General features: G+C 40.3%; 1 protein-coding gene across 32 annotated transcripts in view; it reads right to left on the reverse strand.

Annotated features, from left to right (window-relative positions):
• The window catches only part of Vgr (vitellogenin receptor), a 54,670-nt gene that overhangs the window by 40,211 nt on the left and 1,779 nt on the right, over positions 1 to 12,680 (reverse strand). For 31 of the 32 annotated variants that reach the window (XM_038017857.2, XM_062674195.1, XM_062674194.1 and 28 more), the window contains exons 2-9: positions 11,245 to 11,446; positions 9,138 to 9,295; positions 8,361 to 8,475; positions 6,827 to 7,000; positions 6,015 to 6,278; positions 4,330 to 4,427; positions 2,467 to 2,574; positions 309 to 493 (exon numbers count right to left, since the gene is read on the reverse strand). In XM_038017857.2, coding sequence (XP_037873785.1) covers positions 309 to 493; positions 2,467 to 2,574; positions 4,330 to 4,427; positions 6,015 to 6,278; positions 6,827 to 7,000; positions 8,361 to 8,475; positions 9,138 to 9,295; positions 11,245 to 11,440 — 1,298 coding nt within the window. In that variant the 5' untranslated portion in view covers positions 11,441 to 11,446. 32 annotated transcript variants of the gene reach the window in all.

The following is a 12,680-nucleotide window of genomic DNA, read 5'->3' on the forward strand; positions in this document are numbered from 1 at the left end:
CATGAGACGATTAGGGTTTTTTTTGTTCACTGACATTACTGGTTTTTTGTTATAAATAACGAAACAAATCAATTTTTGTTTTGCAAACCGTACAAAACTAGACTGAACGTAACTTTATTAGGCGTATTTATAAGAGCCAAACGATTAGCCACATATGACGTCATATGTTTTAATTCGTTTTTTACTTGACATGAAAATATATTGTAACATTCATGTTTAACAAAAAAAAATACCGTTCGATTGAGCTTCGACCTTATAATTCGATTTATGAGAATTAATTATTACAAAGTGATAAAATTCACACTCACCCGTGCACCGGGTCCAGAGTGATGAACTTGGGATGTTTGGTGTCAGCTTTCAAAGTAAAACATTTGAAGCCGCTATCGTAGCATACGAAGATCAGGCCCCTTTCAGCATCGCCGAAGTAAATGTGGCGGGCCATGAAATCAATGGCTATATCGCCTGGATCCTCTAGACCTAGACCGACTATTACCTGTACAGAGATAAGAGAACAAAATACACGTAAGCTAATTTTTTTTTAATTGCTCTTGTAGGTAGACGAGCATACGGTTCACCTGATGGTGAGTGGTTACCGACGCCCATGGACTTCAGCAATGCCAGGGGCAGAGCCAAGCCACTGCCTACCGGCTAATACTCTCCACAAGCCTCTTTTAAAGAAGTACATGTCATAGCGCTCGGGAAACGCCAATTTGTCAATATATTTATTTTATTATTATAATTTTGCGGGTTTGATTTTTATTACACGATGTTATTCCTTCACCGTGTTAGTCAATCGTGAACATTTGTTAAGTACGTATTTCATTAGAAAAATTGGTACCCGCCTGCGGGATTCGAACACCGGTGCATCGCTAGATACGAATGCACCAGACGTCTTATCCTTTAGGCCACGACGACTTAATTATCTCAATACACGTTTTTTTTTTTTTTTTAAAAACCGTTTCTTTTGTCCCCCTACCTATTCGCTGGTCAGATCTAGTAAGAGAAGCACTGGACTTTTTGGCGGGAACGCGAGGAGTGAAGTTGTGTGATTTGTTTTATTTTGTCTATTTAGTGTTTCTTCAGGTTTAAATGTGTAATAATGGTGGTTTATTAACTGTTTAATATCTGTGAAAGTGCACAAATGTGGGAAAATGAAACAAAGCTGCTGGACGTAACTTCTCGGGTTCCTCCAAAAAGTCCACTGTAAAAATCTCAGTAAATGACCACCATTTTACTGCGATTATATCTCATCCCATATCATCTCATTTCATTAAATTTCATCCCAGTTGATTAATGTTTCAAATTAATCATCTTCATTTCATTTCACTCCATATTATCATTTTTCATAAAATTAAGAATATAAAGTAAAATAAGACATGACTTAAAGGTCTTAGTTACCAGGTCATAAAATCTCTTAAAAAAAAAAAAAGAGAAGCACTTGGTGGTACTCTGTGCCATGCGGTCTATGCCAACCATGATCGAACACTGGATGAACATCACATGTGGTCACGTTCCTCAGTAGTGAAGAAGAATTCGCTGGTACATACCGGGGGAATTGGCGATTGCTCGTGAGGCACATAACATCTGCCCACAGCAATGATACTGAATGACGGTCACGACCGCTCTGACAAGAGTGATACGGCAAAGGAGATTCTCTGATAGCCTAAGGAGTTATTCCACCTAAGCTCACGGACTCAACCTGGGAGAGTTGCTAGCACTGACCCTAGCAAGAGCAGTGCTTCGCTGAATCTACCACTGGATCGGAATCGCGACCCACTGAGAAGATCCGGCGAGAAACTCAGTGGGCTGTGTCTATGGGTTAGTTATTTAGAGGCTTAGACGGCTGGTGTACTTATTACGTGTGTCGTTGCTCAAATTTCGCGAACAAGCACCCATTTTTCTAATGAAATACGTACTTAGTGTGTTAGTCCACGAATTACGTCAAGGTTTTTTTTATTTTTAATTGCTAAGATGGGTGGGCGACTTCACGTCCCAATCCTTTGGGCTATGTCGGTCACCATGGTTTTCCTGCGAATTTCCTCATTCCCGATTTGCTCTCAAAACTTCAACCATGTCCATCACTATTGCTCTTTGGGTGACCTCGAGCCTTTTGATAAAACCCATTATGTGCGGTCACGTCTCACTGGATATGTCAGGCAACACACAATGGTCAAAGACTTCCGTCTTGAGCGAGTATATGAGAAGATTCTACGTAGATTTCCTAACGCTGCCCATCTAAGCGAGTCTTTACCTATGCTGATAGCCTTGAGAGGCTATTTCTGCTTCGCCCTAACATGTAGGTGTTGCTAAATCTGGCCCTAGCAAGAGCAGTGCTTCGCAGATCTACCACCGGATCGGAAACGCGACCCACTGAGAAGATCCGGCGAGAAACTCAGTGGGCTGTGTCTGTGGGTTAAAGCGAGTCTTAAGAACACAGAATTTACACTAAAAAGACATAAGACAAACCTGTCGAGTGTTTTCTACGTCGTCTATGTGAGCTTTGACGATGGCTTGATGACCTTCAGCTGTTTCCACCCAGTAAACGTATATTCCGTTCGATGTGACCCCGTGAGCCTGGAAGGTTAGGGAACCATTCACACACCGGTCATCCGACCCGACACTGGGACTCTCTGTACTATGAGAACCAAAGACATCAGTTATATACAGTACTAGCTATTGCCCGCGACTCAGTCCGCGTGAAATAGTTACTTTAGCATAACCCTAAATTTTACCCCCCACTTCATTTACGTAGAAAGTGAAAATATTTTTGTATTATAGAATGTTAAGGAGCTATTTAAGCCCCTATTTTGAAACATTCTTTATTGGTATTCCACTTGTATTGGTCTCATCGTGATGTTATAATATAGCCTATTGAGCTTTCCTCGATAAATGGGTTATCTAACACTGAACGTTTTTTTTCAAATCGGACCAGTACTTCCCAAGATAAGCGCGTTCATACAAACAAACTCTTCAGCTTTATAATATTAGTATAGATTCATAATTTAGTCATTTATTCATATAGTATTCATAATTTAGTATTGTCTTCATAATTTGAGGAGTCAACGAAAAACAATTATGTTTATTTATGAATGTTGGTTTTGAAGTGACCAGTTTTTTTTTCATTAATTTATTGATTCACCAAACAAATTACAATCATTACAGTACATATTAGCTAAATCGTACAAGTAGTACATAGATCTAATTTGGATAGCAATCTAAATGGTATATTCACTCAGCAAACCCGTATTAATGTACATAGCTTTGGCTATTGAAAACAAAATTAGAAATAAGAATTAAAAATTACAAATAAAAATAAAATTAAGAGTTCAAAAAAAAAAAAACAAAAAAAAAACTGTATCCACATAAGTAAACAACAATACAACCAACACAAACAATGAATAGATAACTAGTCATTGTTAAATAGGATATCCTTCACACATCTGACAAATACCCTGAGTCTAGGTTGAAAGATATCAGTTCCTATTATAATATACTATTCCTATTTACGTAGATATTTGAGGCCGTCAGCGCAAAAGTGGCCTAAGCTTACCATAGTTATTATGGAGCAATGAGGTTTATGTTTTCATGAATTTGAGTAGGCAAAAAAACAATACGCACAAAAATTATGTTTACAAAGTCATCTGTTATCTATGGGCGAAACTATGGATAGACCGGTTTTGCATCAAAATTTATTATATTTTAAATAAATTGCAATATACACAATTATAAGCATGATTATGAAAAATTGTGTGCTAGGCCACTTTTGCGCTGACGGCCTCATTTAATTTTGTACAGTATATTATTTTGTTCAGCTTGGTGCATTCATTTAGCATATGATATATTATTTATTACTAGACTAGTAGTGCGAAAACCCTGACGCGACCCCTTCAGAAAATAGTTAGGGGGTCGTCTTGTTTTTTAATTTTCTGTCCATTTATTAGCACGTTATACATTGCTCTTTCCCTACGTAGGGTTGGTCAAATTTTTCAGCATGCGGCAAAGCTACCATACATGCACGCACGCGAAATATAAATATGGTTTTCTTATATAATAAACTCGATAGAAACGTTGTTATTTAAGACTTTTAGTTAGAAAGATGAGCTTGATAATGTTGTAACGCGATTCAGGCATACAAAATAATCTTCTAATCTATATTATCTAAATATCTATATCTAAATATTGTGTCTATAGCTACCGTTTCAAATTTTTGTAAGACTAATGTGATTTAAAACAACGTACTGTAAATAATGACAACACTATTGCACAATGACATAATATGTAATACTTAATAATACAACGAATTACGGGTACTAGGTTAAGGGGATTTACCTTTTTTATTCCAGTCGCCAGTGTGACCACTTCCTTCGACTTCACTTTCAGATATTTAATTTCGTTTCGTGTACTGTAGAACAACAGGGGTTCGGGACCTGGGTAACGGAAAATCTTTATATATAAAAATAAATTGCTGTTCGTTAGTCTCGCTAAAACTCGAGAACGGCTGAACCGATTTGGCTAATTTTGGTCTTGAATTATTTGTGGAAGTCCAGAGAAGGTTTAAAAGGTATATGAAGATGAAAATGCTCGGAATTAAATTAAAATAACAATTTTGTTTTTCCTTTGATGTGTCCCCCATGGGACGATTTCTTTTGTTTGTTTTAAGTTTATTTTATACAAAAGTTTCGGTATTTTATACATCGATTGAGGCACTACGAAGTCTGCCGGGTCAGCTAGTGGCTGATAAAAAGAAAACCGGAAATCGGGTAGCTGTCACTTCTGTCAGAAAACATGACGTTTCGCGCGTAAAAAAGGATCCTTTCCGGTCGCGAAACAGTCGCTCAAATCGGTTTGTAAGGTAGTTTTTTTTTGCCTACGTAACCTAACCTTGCCGGCTAGTAACCTCAAGAGTATGGAGGGTAGAGGTAAGGGAACAAGTTGAAAAAGTATCCGCCTGTTAACAACAATTTATTGTTGGAAGACACACCGAAATAGCGCTAGTGTAGGAAATGGAAATTATATGAATATAGCAATTTTAAACTGAGTGAAGTGTGTTGAATTGATGTGGTAAGTTATGGCGCGGTTTTTTAAATCATTCGACTTGCTACTGTGGCGTCACCGTAATTGGCTCATTTTCAGCGGAAACTTTTTAATACACTGAGCTGGTGGTCCTTGCTTTTATCCTACATACTCAAAGGGTTATACATACTAGCTTCAATGTGACATGTATAGTAGTATAATCTTTGTACAACAAACTTGGACTTCTTGTCTCGATGCACAAGCGTTCGGGTTGTTAAGTCTATGGACTATATACAACAGTGCCTGATCTGTCGGTTCGTTTATAGGTCTGGTACAATAACAAAAATGAAAAAGAATTAAGAAAGAGCCGTCTTAAGGACGCCCGATTGGAATGAAGTTCCTTTGGCCATATCTTTTATGTATTTATTAGCTATTAAATAAAAAAATTAAGAATATAGATCCGACTCAAGTTGGTATTACGGGCACTATTATTAAAAAAATGTTATTGTACTTTTGTTATACATCAAAATATACTTAGCGAAAATATCTTTTGTAAAATTCGTGATTGATGATTATAGTTTAAAAACAATCACTGCAATCAACAATCATATTATCTCATCGTCACACTTTTCTCGTCCTACCACAGGATACACACTAGATATGTGTCGTTCGTTCAATTTTAGAGATTCAGATCAGTACTGACCTGTTGACAAAATGATCCGGTTCGTACGACCCGTTCAGTCGAACGAACGACTAAGCGAGACGGGCGCGGGGCGAGACGCGGCAACCCGAAAAGACCCGAATGACCGTCGTACTCGTATGGTTCTTTTATACTGATTCGTAGGTTTTGTGTTAAAAGAGTCGATTTAGTGAACGACTCATATTTTTTGAAGTGACCCTATCGTTCGCGCGGAATTTGAGACCCGGGTCGTTTGACTCGTTCGTTCGCGAACGACACATATCTAATACACACCGCGCGTCAAAACCAAAAGTTCACTCACCGGTAGCGTAGCACAAGTACTTAAGTTCGTCCTTGAAGTAGCCGTCGGCGCATTCACAAGTGAAATGGCCGTCCGCGTTGACGCAGTAGTGGGAGCACTGAGGGCGGGCCAGCGCGCACTCGTCGATGTCGTCGCAGGCCCCGGTCGAGGTATTGTACCGACGCAGGTTGAGGTGGTTGAGACACTCGCACGTGGGCCCGGCGCGGTCCGGCACACACGAGGCCTTGTCACCGAGGCACGTGTGGTTCGCGCACATCGTGTGCCCTGAGGTTTATTTGATACAACACTTTAAGAAGTCCAAGGGTGGAAAGGCTATAAGGCACAAGCGATATTTTGGTCGTCGTCGAAGTCGTCGTGGCCTAAAGGATAAGACGTCCGGTGCATTCGTATGTAGCGATACACCGGTGTTCGAATCCCGCAGGCGGGTACCAATTTTTCTAATGAAATACAACAAATGTTCACGATTGACTTCCACGGTGAAGGAATATAACATCGGAAAAATTAAAATTTGCGTAATTATCGGCGGTAGGACCTCTTGTGAGTGCGCACGGGTAGGTACCACCACCCTGCCTATTTGTACCGTGAAGCAGCAATGCGTTTCGGTTTGAGATGGGGCAGCCGTTGTAATGTCAAGTTTCAAGGTGGGTGACGGCGTTTACGTCGTAGATGTCTATGGGCTCCGGTAACTACTTAACACCAGGGCTGTGAACTCGTCCACCAAACTAAGCAATAAAAATAAAAATCATATTACTGAAACTAAGCCTTGAAGAATCTGATTATCTTAATAGGCTAATCTACGTGTCTACACGTACAGTTGGCGCAGAAGGGTCTCTCGTCACTGCCGTCCTTGCAGTCCTGCATCCCATCACACATCATTTCACTCGGGAGGCAAAACGAGGAGTCCGTGCATTTGTATTGGCGCCTCCCTCCTAGCCACTCCGGGCAATCCGATCCGCTTAGCATCGAGTGGGACAGGAGGCTGTGACCTACGATCCAGGAATAAATATGAACTTGTGACTACAGATAGTGAATTATTTTTTCCATTGGCCACTCCATCGGGCAAATGATGGCAAAATGAAATGACACTTAGAAAAGACCAAAACTCAGGTGTGTGGCGATACACTAACAATCTGTCATAGCTAATCTATACTAATATATAAATCTACGGATGTTCCGTTATAACTACTAAACCGTGCATCCGATTGACTTGAAACTTGGTATCAATATAGAAAATACATGTACTTAATGGATATGCTAATATTTATATGAGTGTTGGACTCCCTACACCAGTTGCAGGGGCTTTATTGATCAGATTACCTGACCTGACTGATGAGAGACCTATTTCCGCCGTGAAGCAGTAATGCGTTTCGGTTCCAAGGGTGAGGCAGCCGTTGTAACTATACTGAGACCTTAGAACTTATATCTCAAGGTGGGTGGCGCATTTACGTGGTAGGTGTCTATGGGCTCCAGTAACCACTTAACACCAGGTGGGCTGTGAGCTCGTCCACCCATCTAAGCAATAAATAAATAAAAAGAGAATCTTTGTGGGGATGTGAAATAATAATGTTAATTTTAAAGGCCCAGCGAAGCGGACGGGTACATCTAGTTCTTCATAAGCGTATGTATATTACGTTTCATTCATTTGCCAGATTTGGCTTTATGTGAAGAAGAGCATATAATATTTGTTCAAGTACCAGAGATTAGGATCTTCTAATCTTATAGGTCAATCGAGGAGGCAAATCGATGGTGCCTTCTGTAAAACCCATTGCTATTTCCCCAAGGACAAGAATAAGAAGACAGTGTTGTCCAGTTTGAGGTCTTTCTTTTAAATATATATCTCGAAAAAAATCACGCACGGTCATCCGGACCCAAATTAGGATTCCCCGTGTTATAGATACTGACACATGTACTTATTATATATGAGTGTAATTTTTTTTTATTGCTTCGATGAGTGGAGGAGCTCACAGCCCACCTGGTGTTAAGTGGTTACTGAAGCCCATAGACATTTACAAAGTAAATGCGCCACCCATCTTGAGACGTAAGTTCTAAGGTCTCAGTATAGTTACAATGGCTGCCCCACCCTTCAAGCCGAAACGCATTACTGCTTCCTGGCAGAAATAGGCAGGGCGGTTGTGCCTAGCCGCGCGGACTCACAAGAGGTCCTACCACCAGCAATAAAGTATATATGCATATATTATAAATAATAAACACCCACAGAAAGAGCAACCAAATTTGTTCATCACACGAACGTTTGCCCGATGTGAGAATCGAACCCACGCCCTCGTCGCAACAGTTAGGACCGGTGGCTCCACTGAGTCAATCACCAGCTAACACCGGTATACTCACGGCAGTTCTCCGGTGAATTCTCGTCGCTCTTATCCTTGCAGTCGTAGCTTCCATCACATAACCAAAGACTGGAGATACATTTTCCATCGCCGCACAGGAAACCTTTGCATTTACCCTGCAGGATATTCCTGAATTGATCTTTAAAACTCCCACAATAGGACTCAAAGTTAACTAGTTCTATATGAGTTTTGGTCATATTTAACTCACTCAGTTCCATGTATATAACTATCATATCAAATCATAAAATACACTGTGTCCTTCTACAGACAAGGGTTGACATATTTCTTGACATTTTTTGCCGCAAGGATTGAAGGAAACTTCAACTATTATGCCAAATCAATTGAGATTTCTGACGGGTGTTTTTAGGCGATAGCATTAACACCACATTTTGGGGAGATATGACCACCTAGCTGTCGCCAGATGTGCCCGTATAGGGCTTCTAAAAACTGCAACATCCAACAAATATAATCTATATACATGAATTGCTGTTCGTTAGTCTCACTAAAACTGGAGAACGGTTGGACCGATTTGGCTAATTTTGATCTTGAATTATTTGTGGAAGTCCAGAGAAGGTTTCAATGGTAAATAAATATGAAAATGCTCAAATTAAATAAAAATAACAATTATGTTTTTCCTTTGATGTGTCCCCCGTCGGACGGATTCCTTTTGTTTGTTTTAAGTTTATTTTATACAAAAATTTAGGTCTTTTATTTATCGATTGAGGCACTACGAAGTCTGCCGGGTCAGCTAGTCATGGATATAGTAAAAACTACTCACAGTAGCGACAGGAACCAAAGTGCAATTTAGCTCATCACTTCCGTCGTCGCAATCGATGTCGTTATTACAGATCCAATGGTTCGGGATGCACTTCTTGCTGTCCCGACACATGAACTGGTGGGTCTCGTTACAGAACTGAGCGTCTGGCTTGTGATCAACTGTGGGCACGATTTAAAAAAGTTATTACCGCGGCCGCAACTGATACGGTTTTCTTGACAAGGCCGTATTTAGGATGGGATGTCAAGCGTCTTGGACTAATGCCAGTGTTGACTGCAAGATCTACCACTATCTCGACGTGAACAGTATACTGTTTTTCTTTTTCTTTGCCATAGACATCTACGACGTAAATGCTTGCACCTTGAGATAGAAGTTCTAAGGTCTCAGTATAGTTACAGCGGTTGCCCCACCCTTCAAACCGAAACGTATTACTGCTTCACGGCAGAGATAGGCAGGGTGGTGATACCTACACGCACGGACTCACAAGAGGTCCTACCACCAGTCATTTTTTAATTGCAGCTAATTTTACGGTTAACCTAATTGAATGTCGACGTAGCAACATACCACAACCCGTCCGTGACTACGAAAACTAGTTTTTCCCCCTACCTTTTCACTGGTACCCTAAAAGGCTATTCCAACTACGCCCGGACGGGTGGTGAGCTCACGGGCTCAATCTGAGAGAATTTGCTAACAATAACCCTAGCAAGAGCAGTGCTTCGCAGAATCTACCACCGGATCACCAATGAGAAGGTGTGAGCTTGGGGTAAGCCGTGCGTCTGGTGTGGACCGCGGTAATCCTCTTACCCCACCCGGGTTCTGACCTCGGGGGAATACCTAAATACCATCCTCTGAACATATGCGGATCGTCCAGTCTCACACACCCCACGCGCACCCTGGATGTAGGGACCTCGTAGGAAGTTCGGCCCTTGACCCGAAAAGCACAAAAAGTTATAATTGCTTAATAAAGGTATCGTTGTCGATGTGGGCGTTAGAAGAGTATAATCTATACTAATATATAAATTTACAGCGGTTTTTACGGATGTTCCGTTATAACTACTGAACCGTGCATCCGATTGACTTGAAACTTGGTATCCATGTAGAAAATACATGTACTTAATGGATAGTAGGCTTATATTTATATGAGTGTTGAACTCCCTAATAATAATGACAATAAATAATAATGTTAATTTTAAATGCGCAGCGAAGCGGGCGAGTACGGCTAGTAAATCCATAGTAATGAAACTCCTTAGATTTTTGCGTGTCGCGAACATAATTCAAACTACCTTACGGCTTAATATCAGGCTCATTAACAAAATCGATTAACTTTTTATCCGTCGACATTCCATCATTGCACTAACGAAATATTTTCTTGTCATTCACATTTCATTTCGCACAGAAATAATGTATACCTCAATTTTTAGGTCCGGCAGTTTGATTGCACCGGCAGCCAAGGCCAATATGGCGGCGCCTATAGTTCGCAGCAGCTGACCGTGTAGTGTATAGACTATTACTCAAGCTCCACGCGATTTTGTTTGTTTTGTCAGTGTTTAATGTAAATGTTGTTTGTCAAAGTTAATGTCTATAATATAGGCAGCGGCTTGTCTCTGCCCATGGCATTGCTGAAGTCCATGGGCGACGGTAACCACTCACCATCAGGTGGGCCGTATGCTCGTCTGCCTACAAGGGCAATAAAAAAAAAGTGAAAAAAGTTTCACTTTTACCGTGGTTTCATAAAACTACACAATCCTTTTTTTTTTCATAGTAAAATACAGATCAAACCGTAAAATTGGGATAATTAATATTTTCGGTTTGAAGGGTGGGGCAGTCGTTGTAACTATACTTGAGACCTTAGAACTTATATCTCGAGGTGGGTGGCGCATTTACGTTGTAGATGTCTATGGGCTCCAGTAACCACTTAACACCAGGTGGGCTGTGAGCTCGTCCACCCATTTAAACAAAAAAAAACCTAAACCGTACAGAATTACGTCACCAATAGACGGAACATCGATAATACACTAAAAATTACACGACCAGCTTTTTTTCTTTTTTTTTTCATAGTAAAATCAAACCGTAAAATTGGGATAATTAATATTTTTAATTTATCACTCACGGCAATAGTTCTCGTCGGTTCCATCGTCGCAGTCCACCTTTCCGTCGCAGTACTGGGACTGCTGTATGCATCCCCCGGACATGCACGGAAACACATCCTCGCCCAGGCACTCCTTCTCGTAGACTTGCATTTCGTCAACGAACTGCCCCGCGCACGAGGTTGTACATAGAACTATTGCTAACAAAACTACCTTCATTCTGATCTGAAATTTATTTGATCAAGCGTTATACATTATTTATTTTATTGGTTAAGTGTGTGGCGTTTAAGTACGCACCTTTTTATGATGCGTAAGCCGGAACGCACGAGATGTGTGAAACAGAATATAGTCTGTGACACGAGACCTTTTTACCGCCAAAAATTTAAAACGTAAAAATAATTTATAATATGTTTAATAACTAATTTAATATAATTACTTAGAATTGTTTATGCCGCTACAACAATAAAATGTATATTGTTTCAACTGTGGTGTTAATTACATAAAACACGACTTTACGGCGAATTAAAGAAGGGACTCTATATTATTATAAACTCCCTCAAGTGGTTACCGGGGCCCATAGACTACAACGCAAATGCCACCACCTACCTTGACATAATGGTTCTAAGGTCTCCATTTTTAACGGCTGCCCCACCCTTCAAGCCGCAACGCATTACTGCTTCACGGCAGAAATAGACAGGGTGGTGGTACCTACCCTTGCGAACTCACAATTCACATCCTACCACTAGTAATTACTCAAATTATAACTTTGCGAGTTTGATTTTTATTACTCGATGTTATATTCCTTCACCGTGGAAGTCAATCGAGAACATTTGTTAAGTACGTATTTCATTAGAAAAATTGGTACCCGCCTGTGGGATTCGAACACCGTTGCATCGCTAGATACGAATGCACCGGACGCCTTATCCTTTAGGCCACGACGACTTCAAGCTATGTGCTGTAAGCGATGCGTCGCAGACATATAGATATCTTTGTCTAATCATCTAACCACAAATTAAGATCCGTTGTACTAAGAAAGCCCAAGATGATGATATACTTTTTTTATATTTTTGAAAATAAAAGTACTTTTAATTACACAATAAATATACTGCAAATAAACTCAAAACATATTTTAATGTACTCAATTAACATATTGTACCTATTACTAGTGATTACTGGTGGCAGGACCTCTTGTGAGTCCGCACGGGTAGGTAACACCACCCTGCCTATTTCAGTCATGAAACAGTAATGCGGCAGCCGTTGCAACTATACTTGAGACCTTAGAACTTATATCTCGAGGTGGGTGGCGCATTTACGTTGTAGATGTCTATGGACTCCACTAACCACTTAACACCAGGTGGGCTGTGAGCTCGTCCACCCATCTAAGCAAAAAAAAACATAAACCGTACAGAATTACGTCACCAATAGACGGAACACCGATAATACAGTAAAAATTACACGA

Source organism: Bombyx mori, chromosome 20, assembly GCF_030269925.1.
Source record: "Bombyx mori chromosome 20, ASM3026992v2".
In the NCBI taxonomy this organism is placed as follows: Eukaryota; Metazoa; Arthropoda; class Insecta; order Lepidoptera; family Bombycidae; genus Bombyx; species Bombyx mori.